A 17,209-nucleotide genomic window follows, 5' to 3' on the forward strand; every position below is an offset into this window, starting at 1 on the left:
GGCTCCGTGCACCCTCCCACTCCACCCCAGTGGACAGCCCAACCAAAAGGCTGTCATTATATTGAACTTTTTTAGTGACCTTTTCCTTCCCTCCTATCCTCCTCCCAAACCCCACCCGGGCTACCTTGTCAGTTCTCTCCCTCTTTTTATAATTAATTAATAAAGAATGCATGATTTTTAAACGATAGTGACTTTATTTCCTTTGAAAGCAAGCTGGGATCGAAGGGGGAGGGTGGGTTACTTACAGAGAACGAGTCAATCAAGGGGGTGGGTTTTCATCAAGGAGAAACAAACAGAACTTTCACACCGTAGCCTGGCCAGTCATGAAACTGGTTTTCAAAGCTTCTCTGATGTGCAGCGCTTCCTGGTGTGCTCTTTTAATCGCCCTGGCGTCTGGCTGCGCATAATCAGCGGCCAGGCGATTTGCCTCAGCCTCCCACCCCGCCATAAAGATCTCCCCCTTACTCTCACAGAGATTGTGGAGCACACAGCAAGCAGCAATAACAATGGGAATATTGGTTTGGCTGAGGTCTGACCGAGTCAGTAAAGTGCGCCAGCGACCTTTTAAACATCCAAATGCACATTCTACCACCATTCTGCACTTGCTCAGCCTGTAGTTGAACAGCTCCTGACTCCTGTCCAGGCTGCCTGTGTATGGCTTCATGAGCCATGGCATTACGGGGTAGGCTGGGTCCCCAAGGATAACTATAGGCATTTCAACATCCCCAACTGTTATTTTCTGGTCCGGGAAGTAAGTCCCTTGCTGCAGCCGTTTAAACAGAGTAGTGTTCCTGAAGACGCGAGCGTCATGAACCCTTCCCGGCCAGCCCACGTTGATATTGGTGAAACATCCCTTGTGATCCACCAGTGCTTGCAGCACCACTGAAAAGTACCCCTTGCGGTTTATGTACTGGCTGCCCTGGTGCTCCGGTGCCAAGATAGGGATATGGGTTCCATCTATCGCCCCACCACAGTTAGGGAATCCCATTGCAGCAAAGCCATCCACTATGACCTGCACGTTTCCCAGAGTCACTACCTTTGGTAGCAGCAGCTCAGTGATTGCTTTGGCTACTTGGATCACAGCAGCCCCCACAGTAGATTTGCCCACTCCAAATTGATTCCCGACTGACCGGTAGCTGTCTGGCATTGCAAGCTTCCAGAGGGCTATCGCCACTCACTTCTCAACTGTGAGGGCTGCTCTCATCTTGGTATTCTGGAGCTTCAGGGCAGGGGAAAGCAAGTCACAAAGTTCCATGAAAGTGCCCTTACGCATGCGAAAGTTTCGCAGCCACTGGGAATCGTCCCACACCTGCAACACTATGCGGTCCCACCAGTCTGTGCTTGTTTCCCGGGCCCAGAATCAGCGTTCCACGGCATGAACCTGCCCCATTAATAGCATGATCTCCAAAGCTCCGGGGCCCGCGGTTTGATAGAATTCCATGTCCTCATCACTCTCGTCGCTGCGCTGCTGTAGCCTACTCCTCGTCTCCTGGTTTTGCAGGTTCTGGTTCAGCATAAACTGCACAATAACGCGCGAGGTGTTTACAATGTTCATGACTGCTGTCTTGAGCTGAGCGGGCTCCATGCTTGCCGCGGTATGGCGTCTGCACTGTTCACCCAGGAAAAAGGTGCGAAACGGTTGTCTGCCGTTGCTTTCCCGGAGGGAGGGGGAGGATGTACCCAGAACCACCCGCGACAATGTTTTTGGCCCCATCAGGCATTGGGATCTCAACCCAGAATTCTAATGGGCAGAGGAGACTGCGGGAACTATGGGATAGCTACCCACAGTGGAGCGCTCCGGAAATTGACACTAGCCCCGGTACAAGGACGCACACCGCCGAATTAATGTGCTTAGTGTGGCTGCATACATTCGACTTTATACAATCTGTTGCCCAAAATCGAATTCTGTAAATTCGGATTAATCCCGTAGTGTAGACATACCCTTTAAAACCATACCCTATGTTATTCTGAAATAACTCATGTGTACACAAGGCCATAGCATGTTATAGCAAGTCTCCTCCAAGAGAAGTGTTTGGTGTATGTAACAGGGTGGTTTGCCTGTGGGCTGGAGACCCTGGGGCTAAACCAGTCATGATTACAAGATGAGCCCCACCTGAAAGAAAGCAGCTGATTCCAATATAAAAGGCAGCAGAAAGCTCCAGGGAGGATGTGGCTGAGAGAGTAGCTCAGACTACCAGAGGCAGGAAAGGAAGCCTGACAGAAAGCTGGGGAAGCTCAGGAAACAAAATACTGTGTGGAGCTGGGACTGGTGGAAGGAGCAGCTAAGAGGAGCAAGTGTGGCTCCTGCAGAGCCCTGGCCAGATAAAAACTGAGAGTGAGAGTTAAAGAAGGGAAGATGAGCTGAAACACTGTTTTTTTGGGACTTTTGAGATCTGCTTTTGACAGACTCTGTTCCTAACCTGAGGAGAACTGGTGATGAGTGAATTAAAGGCTTGAGCTTAAAAGGTCACTGGAGACAGCAAGTTCATGTGGGGAGGGGCGCAAACGAAGGGGAAACAGAGGCAGGATTGCTACAGACAGGGGTGGCAGGTTTGTAGAAATTTTGGTGGTGCCCAGAACCCGCCCCTGCCCAAACTCCGCCCCCCACCTGCCCAAGGCTCTGGGAGGGAGTTTGGGTGGGGGAGGAGGTCTGGGGTGTAGGCCCTAGGCTGGGGCAGGGGATTGGGGTGCAGGCTTTGGGAGGGAGTTTGGGGATGGGATGGGGTGCAGAGGGAGCGGGTGCAGGAGTGAGGCTGCAGATGAGGGGTTTGGGTGTGGGAGGGGCTCAGGGCTCGGGCAGAGGGTCAAGGTGTGGGGGGATGAGGGCTCTGGCTGGGACTGGGGATAAGGTGTTTGGGGTGCTGGAGGGGCTCAGGGCTCGGGCAGAGGGGGCGGTGGGGGGGTGAAAGCTCTGACTGGGGGTGTGGGCTCTGGGGTGGGGCAGGGCTGGGGATGAGTTTGTTGTGCAGGCAGGCTGCTCCGGGACAGGGGCCAGAGAGGAGGACTCCCCCCAGCCCTTTCCCTGCGGGCAGCAGCAAGCTCTGGGAGAGGAGCCCCCCTTTCCTGCCCCCCCAGCAGCACACGGTCACTGCATGTGCTCCTAGGGCCTCTCTCAGGTCCAGGAATCTCCCTCGCCTCCCCCGTGGTGGGTGCCAGGGGGTGCTGCGTGCGCCTCCTCCCCTGCTGTTGCCCCTGATTGTAGCTTCACTGGGGGGGTGAGGGATGGGGCTACCTCCTTGCCCAGCATGGGGCAGGAGCGGTGACTTCGGGCGGGGGGGAGGTGGGGGAAGGCCCTGTGTTGCTCGAAGGTCCTGCCTGTCTGAGGTGGAAGGGCAGGCTCAGAGTCAGTCTGCCCTGGCAGTGGAGATGGGGGGCACTAGGACCTTGCGGCAGCAGTTGCTGCAGGGAGGCAACATGTAGCTGCACGGAAGAGACAGTGTGTCAGTTTTCAGAGTAGCAGCCCTGCTCCCGAGCCCTAGGAAGGCAAGAGGGGGCCGGGGGAGGCGCGCGGGGGGGGGGACGGACGACCGCAGGGGGGCCAGGTGTCCTCCCGGCCCCAAATACTGATGGAGCTGGGCCCCTGGGCTCTGTATATTGCTGGTACCGGAGCACCATGTGGATATGGAACTCGCCGCCTATGGCTACAGAGGCAACTCTGGCCATGATGGACTGCTTGGGAGGCAGTAAGTGTGTTACAGCCTGTAATTGATTAGGCTGGGGTGAAGCTATGTGATGTTTTAAGAATTTGTAACCCAAAACAAAGTGCTTCAAGGAGGATACAACCTCTGGAAGCAGATGTCAAGGTGATGACTGGAAATAATTGCTTCCTCAGCCTAATAAGTCCATCCACTCATCATTGATCTTAAACCACTGAAATGTTCAAATAATGGATCAGATCATAGATCTTTCAAGAAGTGCCCATTCTTCAACCATACAGATATTGACTTGTGGCACTGTAGAGTGATCAACGTTTTCCAAAACATTTAGATCCCTCACCCAAAGCGGCAGGCATCTATGATCATACATAAAATTAAAATTGGCGTGTAACTGCCAATTCCTTTCAGTTCAACTGCTACAGCCCCACATGCATTCCCACTCTAAGGGAAGGGCATCTGCAGGGTCGGAAGGTGCCTGAGCAATTTACCCTGTGTCTAAATGATTATTCCCACATCGATCTGCACTTGGAGACTCAAATACTAAGTGTGACTGTTAAAAGTAAGCTGAACATACAACAAACCATGTAATTGGGAGCCTAAGCAAACTAACCTACTTTAAAGTCTGTCTGGTTTTAAACATTTTGTGTGCGGGGAAAAAAAAGTATCATTATACATAGTGATTTAATGAACACAGAGTCCAATGACAAAAGTTAGATACATCATAAAAGGGAAGGAGGAAGAGAGACTAATATGTGGAAACAAATATACCTTATCAGAATTCATGAACAAAACATTGTAAAAGTAATTGCCACAAAGTCGAGGGGCAAGGAACCAAATGCCAAAGAAACACTTTAAATGACAAGTATAGGAGAAGTGCAAAGAAAAACATTCTTGATATTTTTATTGCTTCTTTATGATTTATAGAGTATCTAAAAGTTGTGTGTTTGTGTTTTAAAAACATATTCACAAATAGGGCTTTACTTCTCTTTATGGAGGTCCCACTGGAAAACGAGAGTGGGAAAGGGAGATCAAAACAGACTGAAACCTGAGCTACAGACTTTCCAACCCTCCATTAGAAGAGAGAGAACATTTAATCAGAAGTATATAATATTTTTATCAAATGTAATCAGGGTTTCTATTTTATCCTAATCAGGTTCTCATACTGATCCCATCAATTAAAAAAACATTATATATAACAAATACAAGAAAGTGGAAAGTGATAGTCACTAATATAAATCAGAAGGTAGGAATGGTAGAAAATTGATAAGGGAAGCAAAGGGACAATAGAAGAAAGGTATGGCCAGCAGAGTTAAGGGCAATGAGAGTTTTAAAAGTATATTAGGAACAAAAAGAATCCTAATAATGGTATTTGTCCATTACTACATAGAAATGGTAGAATTATCAATAATGCAGACAAGGCAGAAGTGTTCAATAAATAGTTCTGTATTAAAAAAAAAAGGATAATGTAGTCATAGCAAATAACTCTTTCCATTATACTAGCATCTCAGGATGATGTTAAACAGCAACTACTAAAATTAGACATTTTTAAATCAGCGGGGCCAGCTAAGTTGCATCCAAGAGTTTTAAAGGACCTGCTGAAATACTGTGTCCATTTCTGCTGTCTACAGTTCAAGAAGGCTATTGATAAATGGGAGAGGGTGCAGAGGACAGGATTACAGGATTACAAAACATGCCTTAGAGTGATAAATAAGATAGACTCATGGAGCTCAATCTAACTAAGAGAAGGTTATGGGGTGATTTGATTACAGTCTGTAAGTACCTCTATGGGGAACAAATATTTAATAATAGGCTATTCAATCTAGAAGAGATGGGTATATCATGAGCCAATAGCTGGAAGCTGAGGCTAGACAAATTCAGAATGAAATAAGGCATAATCTTTTTTAACAGTGAAGGTAATAAGCCATTGGAACAACTTATCAAGGGTCATTGTGGATTTTCCATCGCTGACAATGCTTAAATCAAGACTAGATGTTTTTTTAAAAGGTCTGCTCTAGGAATTATTTTAGGGAGTTCTATGGCCTGTTACACAGGAAGTCACACTAGCTGATTATAGTGGACCCCCTTCTGGCCTTAGAATCTATGACTATGAAAAATACCTTAGCTGAGGTGCCTGAGTTTGTGTTACAGGTTTTAACAAATTTTAACCCAAAGAGTTTAACTAAGCATCCCCAAATGGCTGGGAAAGCAGTAGCTCAAGTTTCAGCTCAGTAGTCTTTCCCACAAACCTCTATCCCATCTTCCATTGAGTCCCCAGCAGAAGTAGGGAAGTTGAGAAGTGATATTCCTGATATTTCTCAGACAAGAAAAAACTTGAGGCTCTTTAAATTACATCCTAAAAGAGCACTACATTTTTCCCTTTTAATTTAAGAATTAAATGTAAAAATTCTAACAAAATATTAATGATTCATGATTAAGACCACAGAAAGTCTGGCAATTAAAAACTTCATTTTCTGATAGCCTCATAAGTACTTATTGGTATTCTTGCTCAAATGTGTCACTTAAGATAGTGTGATCTCTTGGTCCAATATTGGCAGTTAGCCAGTATTCAGAGTCTTGCCAGGTTGTTTCAGTTACGAAGAAAAATTTATTATACGAATCAGATATTTCTCTGGGGAAATCATGTTTACGAAGAATGTAACCAAAGTCCTGTTTTCCTGAACGAAGTAGGAACAAACAGAGTTTCCTTGTCCATAATCCCCAAGCCTGCATTTCCAGCTAGTTCTGTTACCCCAGGAGCTCGGTTCCTGTTCCCTCTCAGGGCCATACTCATGACGGTTTCTCTCGGTGTTTACTAGTTTTCTGTGTCTGACACACACTGTTGCAACAAATCAATCCCAAAGCCCATGCATTTGCAAACAGTCTCCAGGGACACCCCATAGACAACATGGCTTAGCTTCTGCTCTTGTCCTGACATGCTGACCAGTGCCTTGGGTGGTAGCTTTATTTGTTTCAGCTATCACTACACAAAGAGGCATTTAGTTGCTGCTTCTTTTAGACTGATTGAAGGGTTCTTATTATACCCATTGACTTTAGTCAGGTCCATGATTGATGGCAGCCATTAACCCCTTCCAACATAACATTATTACTTTTTGTTACATATTTAAGGAAAAGAAGAACACAGAATAGTATACAAGTATGATGCAGCTGAGTTAACTTTGCTTTTGTAGCAGTTCTCAATTTGAGTCCCGCCATCCCGTGGGGGCTGAAGTCTCAGCTGCCCTGGAACTACATGGCCCCATGGGGGCTGAAGCCCCAGCTTCCCCGGAACCCTGCCACCCCACAGAGGCTGAAGTCAAAGCCCGAGCAACTTAGCTTTGCAGGGCCCCCTGTGGCACGAAACCTCAGGCAACTGCCCTGCTTGCTACCCCCTAACGTTGGCCCTGGCTTTTATATGCAGAAAAACAGTTGTTGTGGCACAGGTGGGCTGTGGAGTTTAGCATGTTTGGGGTGGGAGGTTCAGAAAGAAAAAGATGGAGAACTCCTGTGCTACTAGACATGAGCTGTAGAAATTCCATTGTGTGTTCCATTTTTGTGTCTCAGTGGATTTGCTACACAAATAGTCATCAAATTCTCCGTTTACAAGAGAATTTCCTAATTGCTAGCACTACAAATTCAAACTAGAACCTAAGTGCAAAGAAAAAAGGGTTACTCACCTTTCGTAACTGTTGTTCTTCGAGATGTGTTGTTCATGTCCATTCCAATCAGGTGTGTGCGTGCACACGTGCATGTTGGCCGGAAGATTTTTCCCTTAGCAGCATCTGTCTGGTCAGCCTGGGCGACCCCTGGAGTCGCGCCCTCAGGGCGCCTAATATATAGCCCTGCCGACCCACCACCCCTTCAGTTCCTTCTTGCCGGCTACTCTGACAGAGGGGTAGGAGGGTGAGTATTGGAATGGACATGAACACCACATCTTGAAGAACAGTTACGAAAGGTGAGTAACCGTTTTTTCTTCGAGTGCTTGTTCATGTCGATTCCAATCAGGTGACTCCCAAGCCAAATCTAGGAGGTGGGGTCGGAGCTGTCCACTGATTGGAGTACTGCTCTACCAAAGGCCACATCGTCTCTAGCCTGCCTAGTAATCGCATAGTGCAAGGCCAAAGTGTGTATGGATGACCATGTTGCTGCCCTGCAGATTTCCTGGGTGGGGACTTGAGCCAGGAATGCTGTTGATGAAGCTTGCGCCCTTGTAGAGTGCACCGTTATCGGGGGTGTTGGAATCCCTGCTAGATTGTAGCACTCATTAATGAAGGCCACAATCCATGATGAAATGCGCTGGGTCAAAATTGGCTGTCCCTTCATCCTGTCTACTGCGACAAAGAGCTATACCAAACTTCCTGAACGGTTTCATCCTCTCGTAAAAGGCCAGTGCTCTGCAGATGTCTAGACTGTGGAGCCTCTGCTCCCTGCTACTCGAATGAGGTTTAGGGTAGAAAACTGGGAGGAAAATGTCCTGGTTGATGTGGAACTGTGACACAACCTTCGGGAGGAAGGCCGGTTGGGGTCCGAGCTGAACCTTGTCCTTAAAAATACGGTGTAGGGCAGCTCCGACATTAGAGCCCTGAGCTCAGACACCCTCCGGGCTGAAGTTATCGCCACCAGGAACGCAACCTTGTAAGAAAGGTAGAGCAGGGATCATGTTGCTAAAGGCTCAAAGGGATGCCCCATGAGCCTAGAGAGGACCAAGTTGAGGTCCCAAGCAGGAACCGGTTGGCAGACGTGTGGGTACAACCTGTCGAGGTCCTTCAGGAAGCGGCTGACCAGAGGGTTAGCAAAAACTGAAGGGCCCTGTACCCCTGGATGGCAAGCCAAGATGGCAGCCACGCACACTCTTATAGAAGACAAGGAGAGATCCTCCTGCTTCAAGTGGAGAAGATAATCCAAAATGTGGGGCACTGAGGCTAGCACGGGGGGCAAGTCGCGCTGTGCTGACCAGACTGAAAATCTCTTCCACTTGGCTAGGTACGTGGCCCTAGTAGAGGGTTTCCTACTGCCAAGAAAGACCTGTCTGACTTGTTCTGAACAGGAAAGCTCAAACGGATTCAGCCATGGAGCCTCCATGCTGTGAGATGGAGTGACTGCAGGTTCGGGTGTTGGAGACGCCCGTGATTCTGAGTGAGAAGGTCCAGGAAGAGCGGCAAGGTAATCGGGGCTCCCACGGACATGTCTAGGAGAGACGTGTACCAATGCTGTCAGGGTCAGGCTGGTGCTATGAGAATGACCCGAGCCTGGTCTCTGTGGATCTTGAGCAGGACCTTGTGGACGAGCGGTATGGGCAGAAGGCATATAGAAGAGCTCCCCTGCAATGGAGGAGGAACGCGTCTGCTGTGGAACCCGGACTCTGATTCCGGAAGGAGCAGAACTGCTGACACTTCCTGTTGCGTCGCAAAGAGGTTGCTCAGGGGACAGCCCCACCTCTGGAAGACTGAACATGCGACGTCCAGGCGAAGGGACCACTCGTGGCTGTGGAACGACCTGCTGAGATGGTCCGCCAGCTCGTTCTGGATCCCAGGAAGGTACAACGCCTTTAAATCGCCTCAGTGTTCTACACAAAAGTCCCATAGCCTGAGGGCTTCCAGGCACAGGGGAGAGGAGTGTGCACCCCCGTTTGTTGATATACAACATCGCAGTCGTATTGTCTGTCACAACCGATACACATCAACCTGCTAGATAAGGGCGGAATGACTGACATGCTAGGCACACCACTTTGAGCTCCCTGACATTGATATGATGACAAAGATCTGTCTGTGACCAGAGGCCCTGAGTCCTGCAGTCCCCCAGATGAGCTCCCCATCCCAAATCTGACGCGTCCGTCACCAGCACTAGGGATGGCTGTGGGGCAGCGAAGGGAACTCCCAAGCACACCTGCTCAACGTCCGTCCACCACCAGAACGAGTCGAGGATAGGGCGAGGCAGTGTCACGATCCTGTCCAAGCTGTCCCTGGCAGGTCTGTACACTGACGCAAGCCACGACTGAAGCGGCTGAAGCCTGAGTCTGGCGTGTCGTACCACATACGTACAGGCTGCCATGTGCCTGAGAAACTTCAGGCAATTTCTCGCGGTGGTGGTGGAGAATTGCCTGAGTCCCTGGATCATGATGTTGAGAGCCTGAAATCTCACCTGCTGGAGGAATGCTCTGGCTTGAGTTGAGTCCAGTACCGCCCCTATGAACTCTATTCTCTGGACTGAGGACAGGGTCGATTTGGCTTTGTTCAGTAGTAGGCCCAGATTCTCGAAGGTGGCTCTGATAAATGCCACCTAAGCTTCCACCTGAGCCCTGGTGTGGCCTTTGATCAGCCAGTCATCGAGGTACGGAAACACCTGTACCGGATGTTTCCACAGAAAGGCAGCGACGACTGCCATGCACTTGGTGAATACTCGAAGTGCTGCTGACAGGCTGAATGGGAGGACAGTAAATTGGTAATGGGAACCATTGACCACAAACCTGAGGAACTTTCTGTGGTTGTGCGCGATTGTTATGTGAAAATACGCATCCTTCAAGTCAAGGGCGGCATACTAGTCTGCTGGATCCAGTGAAGGGATGATGGAGGCCAGGGAGACCATGCGGAACCTGAGTTTCCTCATGAACTTGTTGAGGTCGTGCAGGTCCAGGATAGGCCTGAGGCTGCCTTTGGCCTTCGGTATTAGGAAATAGCGGAAATAGAAGCCCTTGCCCCCATGTTCCAGTGGAACCTCCTCCACCGCCCCTAGTGCTAGGAGCAACTGCACCTCCTGAATGAGAAGTTGCTTGTGAGAAGGATCCCTGAAGAGGGACGGGGAAGGGGGGTGGGAGGGCAGGAGGGCACAGAACTGGATGGAGTATCCCCTTTCTACCATGCGGAGCACCCAGAGCTCCGACGTGATATGGGACCATGCATGGTAGAAAGGGGATAGTCGTGAGGAAAAGGTAAGGCGGGGTAGATCCAGTCTCTGGTCTGGAACACCGTCCTCGATCACACATTCAAAAGGCCGGCTTAGGGTCAGAGAGTGGTTTGGGCTAGCCAGAGCCTTGATTAGCGGAAGGGTGTTGCCTCCTCCTGCCGCTCTGGTTCCTCCTCTGAGAACTGTCCGGCGGTTCTGCTGCTGGAACCTTTGAGGAGGTTGCAGGAGGAAGTGTCTCCGCTGTGTGGCGGGGATATGCAAGCCCAAGGATCTGAGGGTGGCTCGGGAGTCTTTTAGGCTGTGGAGCCATTTGTCTTCTCTGAAAACAGAGTCTCACCCTCAAACGGGAGGTTGTGAATGGTTTGCTGGACCTCATAGGGTAACCCTGAGACTTGCAGCCAGGCTCCCCGACGCATAGCCACCCCCGATGCCATCACTCTAGTGGCAGCATCTGCAGTGTCTAAAGCTGCCTGCAAGGAGGCCCTGGAGACTAGTTTCCCTTCTTCCACCAAGGCGGTGAACTCCGACCAAGAATCCGAAGGAACGAACTCCGTGAACTTCGCCATTGCTGCACAGGTGTTCTAAGAGTACCCATTGTGAGTGAAGGACCTTGGAAACCCGGTCTCTCCCACTGGTTAGCCGCATCGACCACCAGTGAGTCCGGAGGCGGGTGGGAGTACAGATGCTCAAAGCCTTTGGAGGGCACGAAATACCGCTGCTCATTGCGTTTGGCAGTGCGTGGCAAGGATGCCGGCATCTGCCACAGGGTCTTAGTGGTGTCCACAACTGTCTTTATGAGGGGCAAGGCTACCCGTGAAGGTCCCGAGGGTGCTAGGATGTCCATCATGGGATCTGCCTCCTCAACCTTGATGCTCAGACCCTGGGCAGCCCTGCGGAGCAACTGCCGTGGGACTCTGTTGTCCTCTAATGCAGGAGTTATGGCCGTCCCTGCCAACGCTTCGTCCAGTGACAGGAGGAGGAAGCGTGTGCCGGTAGTGGAAGCTCCCTACCATTTGCACCGGAGGGGATCACGTGACTCCCGGGGCAGCATTGGAGGAAGTGGTGCTGTAACAGGTGTTGGCGTCGGCATCAGTCTCACCAGAGGGAGCTGTATTGGCAGGCTCACAGGAGCTGCCGGAGTCGGGGGCGGGGCCCGGTGCCAACATCGGTACCGGGGCCGTAGGTACCTGCATTGAGGTAGACGTCGACAATGGTGCAGGCGTGGGAGACAGGTGCGTCGATGCCATGAAGGCTGGTACCGAAGTCGGAGCCGAGCATGATGCAAAGGCATTGGGACCGTAGGCACCGAGGGCAGATGCGCAGCGGAAGGCGGCACAAAAGTGGCGGATGCCACTGAAGATGTTGCTGGGTGGGCCCTGGGTTCCTCCCTGGCCCTGGTGAAAAGCCCAGGGGGTCCAGAAGGGCCACTGAGATGGGTTCTGCCACTGCGGAGGCCACGCCTGATGCTCTTTTCTGTCTCTACCCGACCTCGTTCTATGATTTCTGCTCCTACCCGAGCAATAGGAATCGGACTCTGACTCCGAGGTCTCAGACACTGAAGACCACGGAGGAGCCGATCCTTGATGCCTCGAACGTTGAGAGCTCGGGGAGGTGGTAGGCTCTCTGTCGGAACGGGTAGGTGCCCAGGGACAAGCCGAAGGCGTCTTGACATCATAGCCGGCTTCCCTTTAGAGTGCACCGGAGGACGTGGCTCCGTCGGCGCTGAGAGTTCCTCCCTGGCAGGCGAGAACAGTGCCGTCAGGTGGAGGAGGTCCTGAGCAGCCTGGTACGCTTCCGGCGTGTACGGGAGTTGCAGCTGCTGCGTAGGCACCTGTGATCGAGATGGGGCCGGAGTCGACACGGCCCCAAAAGGAGATGCCGAGGAGTGGCCCGCCTGGGGTCACACATCTCATGGCTTAGCTGGAGAACAGTCCTCCAGGTTTTTCTTCTTTTGAGGCACCGGGGAGTGAGAGCGGTGCCTACTGTCAGATGGGCCCCATGAGTAGCTGTGACAGTGCCGAGCGTCCCTGGAGGAGTCCTTCCTCAGCGCTGAACTCGCCGACAGGGCGCTCTGCATTGAGGACGCTGCCGTTGGAGTCGGGTCTCTCGAGCCCAGGTCGGAGTGGGTGCGTAGGGCTGCCTCCATGAGGATCACCTTGAGACGCTGTTCCCTTTCTTTAAGTGTTCTCAGACGGAACTCGCAGCAGATCTTACAATCTTTCTGATGGGTCTCCCCCAGGCACCGTAGACACGATGAGTGTGGGTCACTTTTCGGCATGCGCTTGAGCCCGGGGACCGCGGCATACCATGGCGCCGGGGCCAGAGTGTGTGGGGGGAACCACCAAAAAACACTATACTATATTAAACTATTAACTCGAACAACCCTAAGAACTAACTATATACAACGGAATAGAGAAGAAACTTGCTGAGCAAGAGCCAAGGGAAATTCCAGCCATCATCACTGGTGGTAAGAAGGAACTGAAGGGGTGGCGGGTCGGCAGGGCTATATATTAGGCGCCATGAGGGCGCCACTCCAGGGGGCGCCCAGGCTGACCCGACAGGTGCTGCTAAGGGAAAAATCTTCCGGCCAACGTGAACATGCGCACACACACACCTGATTGGAATCAACATGAACAAGCACTCGAAGAAGAATTCTTTCTGGCTCACACATCTCCACTCAAAAGCTTCTACAATATGGCCCTCATTTACCATAATGTAACCCTGTCTACAGCAGGATTTCAAAGGTGTAAATGAGAATAGATTTTTGCCCCTGTAATTGGAATTTAGTTAACAATTGTGCTGTTCAGTACAGAATCCAACTCACTCTCCCAAAGTGATATTGGCTCTGCAGTGCTAACAAGATAAAAAATAGTATATTTCTTTTTATTATTTAAATCAGAAGAGTTGGCTGAATATACAAGGGTCTGAGTAAGATGTTTTATGCACTGACTTTTCAGAGCAGAACTGTGTTTTAAAAGTAGTCAGTAAAGTTGAAATCTAATCTCTTTTTAAAAAAAGCTTTAAAAATAGATTCAGATACCACACCTGCCTTTGAGTCCCCCTGTCAATATTTGGTCATGTTTTCCTACTTTTTAAAGTGTCTCTGTCTCCTGATGCTCTCTGAAGGCCTCTCAAACAATTGGAGAAAGTGACTGTATGCAAAATGTTGTTAAATTAACCAAGTAAACAAACTGAAAACAGAGGAAGAGAGGTCACTTGACAGTAATTGTGGTTCTTTGAGGGTGTCGTATGCACATTCACACTCTGCCCACCTTCCTTTTTTCCTTCATAAATGTGTCACTCTGAAGAGACACTTCTCAAGAACAGGAATAAACAGAAATATGCAGAGGGCACCCTGCAGAAACATTTCCCCCTCTAGTCTTTCAGTTGTAGTAGCCCTTTTTTGTTTATAAAAGAAAAATAAGTTTGCAGCACTTAAAGGCTGCGTCAACAATATTAATAAGCTCCTTGCTTAGGAACTAGTGCACTGGTGTAGCTTACTAGTGTTGATCATTTTAACAGTAGAGTCTGAGGCAGGTCTACATTACAAACCTGTATTAGTATAACTATGTTGCTCAGGGGTATGAAAAATCAATCCCTGAGCAATGTAGCTATACCGAACTAACCCCCCATATAGCCAACGCTATGTTGACGGGAAAGCTTCTCCTGTCAATATAGCTATTGCCTCTCGGGGAGGTGGATTAATTATGTCGAAGGCAAAAGCTCTCCTATTGGTGTAGTAGGTTTTCACTAAAGCATTACAGTAGCGCAGCTGCGCCGGTACTGCTGTAGCGCATGAAGACAAGCCCTAAGTTCCTTGAAGCAACTATTGTATACTTAGGACCAAACTCTGCATCGAGGAAGAACTTCAACTGAAGTCAATGGGAGTTTGTCTGAGAAAGTAGTGCAGGATGTGGCCCTTAACCATGTAAGTGTAGGCTTAAGTTTTAGTGCCCATGTTCCGTGTGCAGCTTTCAAACAGTCATAGCTGTCAAATCATATTCCAAAGGTTTTACACACACACACCAGAGACACTAGTTCATAATGAGATAATTACCGTATATACTTGATCATAAGCCGGTTCGTTTATAAGCCGACCCCCCCAAGATGGATAAGTAAAAATGGAAAATTTTTATAACCCGTTCATAAGCCGACCCTATAATTCAGGGGTCAGCAAACTTTGGCTCCCAGGCCATCAGGATAAGCCGCTGGTGGGCCGAGATGGTTTGTTTACCTCGAGCGTCTGCAGGCACGGAGGTAAACCTAAGTAAACAAAGTGTCCCGGCGCGCCAGCTGCTTACCCTGATGGGCTGGGACAGCAACTGGTGGGGAAATTTTTTTGGGGGGGAGAAGCTGGGAGTCAGGGGAGTAACCCCTGTGACCACCCCCCACATAACCCCACCCCTAGCCTGGGACCCCCACACTCTCCCCATCCCATCCCTTCCCACCTTATCTGGCGAGGGCCAGGGGAGGATGTCTCTGGCCAGACTGGGCGGCGCGGCTGCAGCGTGTTCCAGCGGGCTGGGCTGGGCGGCATGGCCTCAGCATGCTCCGGCGGGCCGGGCGGTGCGGCCACAGCCTGCTCTGGGAGGCGGGGCTGAGCGGCAGGGCTGCAGCCTGCCAGCCCCAGAGCTGCAGCTGCTTTGGAGGCTGTGGGGAGAGCAGCGTGGCCAGAAGCGGAGAGACTCTGGCCCCGCCTCTTCCCTTCTGTCTCTGCTGGCTGTGCTGCCTCTCCTTGCTCCCTCTGTTGGGGGGAGGGGCTGTGTCCCACCTCTCCCTCTCTGTACCCGTTCATAAGCCGACCCCCGTCTCTGGTGCTTCCCTTTTTTACTAAAAAAATTCGGCTTATGAACGAGTATATACGGTACATCTTTGCAAAGCTTCAATCTTTGGTCATTTACACTATGCCCATGTGTGGTTAGTTTTATTTTTTTATTTTAAACACACACAGCCAGAAGAGTCTTCCCATCCACTTCCTGGATCTCAAAGAAAATGAAGAGATTTTGCTCAAATTTTCCTAAAAGATTCACCTTCCGGAAGAGAAGAAGAATGAAAAATGTGAGACCAAGAAAGTAGATTTTGCTGTCTAAAATTCACTAAGTGATACATTTGAACATATACCTTGAGCCCTTGCCAGGGCAGACTGCCTCGAAGAAAATACATGAACATGTGGCCAAGGGCTTCCAAGTCATCTCGCCGACTTTGCTCTGAAAGGTACAAGAGACCACATGTTATTGCTTCAGCTACTGAAGTAAAACTAACTGGTTCAGCAACCAGATTTATTTCTGAAATAATGTATTACATGAAAACTTTATTTACTTTTCTTTCCATATGCACAAAAATTATTATAGCTCAGATCATCCTCTTGTATAAGAATACCTAAAACTGGCCAAAGCAAATAAATGCCAAATTAAAAAAAAAAAAAATCAGCTAGTGGTAATTGGTCTACACAAAGGCTGGACATACTGTACAATAGAAATGTTAAACTTCTTGTGTCACTCAGATCAAAATGGAGGATTAAAGTAGCAATAGTACAAGAGTAAAGCAGTCCCCAAGCTGTGGTCTCAAGAGTGATGGTGGTCTGAAGCATTTGATGACCATCCTGTAGAGACTGGATAGGTCACATGTTGCTGGCTCTTTTCCAACTGTTTTTATAGCTCATTACATCACAGCAATTAAAAATAAATATTTCCCTGTTTCTTTTCCTTACAAGTGTTTGCTGTAGTTGCCACAAAGATGTTATATGATTGTGAATGGAAGAGAAGGTGGTCCATATGATCACAGGTGGGAGGGGAGGTGTCCATAAGTTAATCCATTAAGATGCAGGCCTACATTATGAAAAAGTTTGAGAACCGATGCAATAGAGGACACCAATCCTAAGCATTTCATTTATTAGTTCAGATACAAATGGGGCTTTTTCCTTGTATAGTTCAACATGAGCCAAAATGCTTGATTTCAAGTTTTCAAAGCCCTTCTTTGTGAGCAGGCTGCTGTCCAGCAGAGTAAAGCTTCAGGCCAGTGAATGAGGATAAACACTATGTAGGTATTTTTAAAAACTAACTAAAGCTAGGAGACCCCAGCTTCAATATGTTTGATTTCTAGTTTATTATGTTTTAGAAAAACGTCTGAACTCTAAGATGCAGTTTATGGATCAATCTGCTTTCCCCAGGAATTAAAAAACTGAAGTTAAGCTAGGTTACAGACCAGCTTGCCATTACTTCCACCTGCAGGCAGCTCACACATTCAGAGCCAGGAATGTGGAGCAAATCCAGTCATCCAACCCACATGTAGAAACACAATATGCTTAAAGAGCTGTCCCTGTGCTGTGTAATTTGCATGAAGAGGAGCAAGCAGTTCTTTGCACAGCATGACTTGTCGTGGAAACTACATAGCAAATATAGCTCTCAAAATAGTATGTGAAGAGGAGAGGCTAAAAAGGCAACTACTGCATGTCACTGATATAGCTGTAAATAGGAAGGATACAACTCTTAATTCAATGGGGAAAATAATTACAATATGGATACAGTTATCAGCAAGAGAGTCAGGATCTTTGACCCTGGAAAAGGACTGGAAAAATGCCATAGTCAGTTTGATTAGAATAACAATGCTCAGCATTAAATCATTACCAAGAAATTAGCAATGATGATCTAGAG

General features: G+C 49.1%; 1 protein-coding gene across 8 annotated transcripts in view; it reads right to left on the reverse strand.

The window, feature by feature from the left end:
* The window catches only part of CSNK1G1 (casein kinase 1 gamma 1), a 229,218-nt gene that overhangs the window by 58,448 nt on the left and 153,561 nt on the right, over positions 1-17,209 (reverse strand). For all 8 annotated transcript variants that reach the window (XM_065412650.1, XM_065412649.1, XM_065412656.1 and 5 more), the window contains one exon: positions 15,678-15,763. In XM_065412650.1, coding sequence (XP_065268722.1) covers positions 15,678-15,763 — 86 coding nt within the window. The remainder of the gene's footprint in view (positions 1-15,677; positions 15,764-17,209) is intronic.

The sequence above is a fragment of the Emys orbicularis genome, chromosome 10, assembly GCF_028017835.1.
Source record: "Emys orbicularis isolate rEmyOrb1 chromosome 10, rEmyOrb1.hap1, whole genome shotgun sequence".
Lineage (NCBI taxonomy): Eukaryota > Metazoa > Chordata > Testudines > Emydidae > Emys > Emys orbicularis.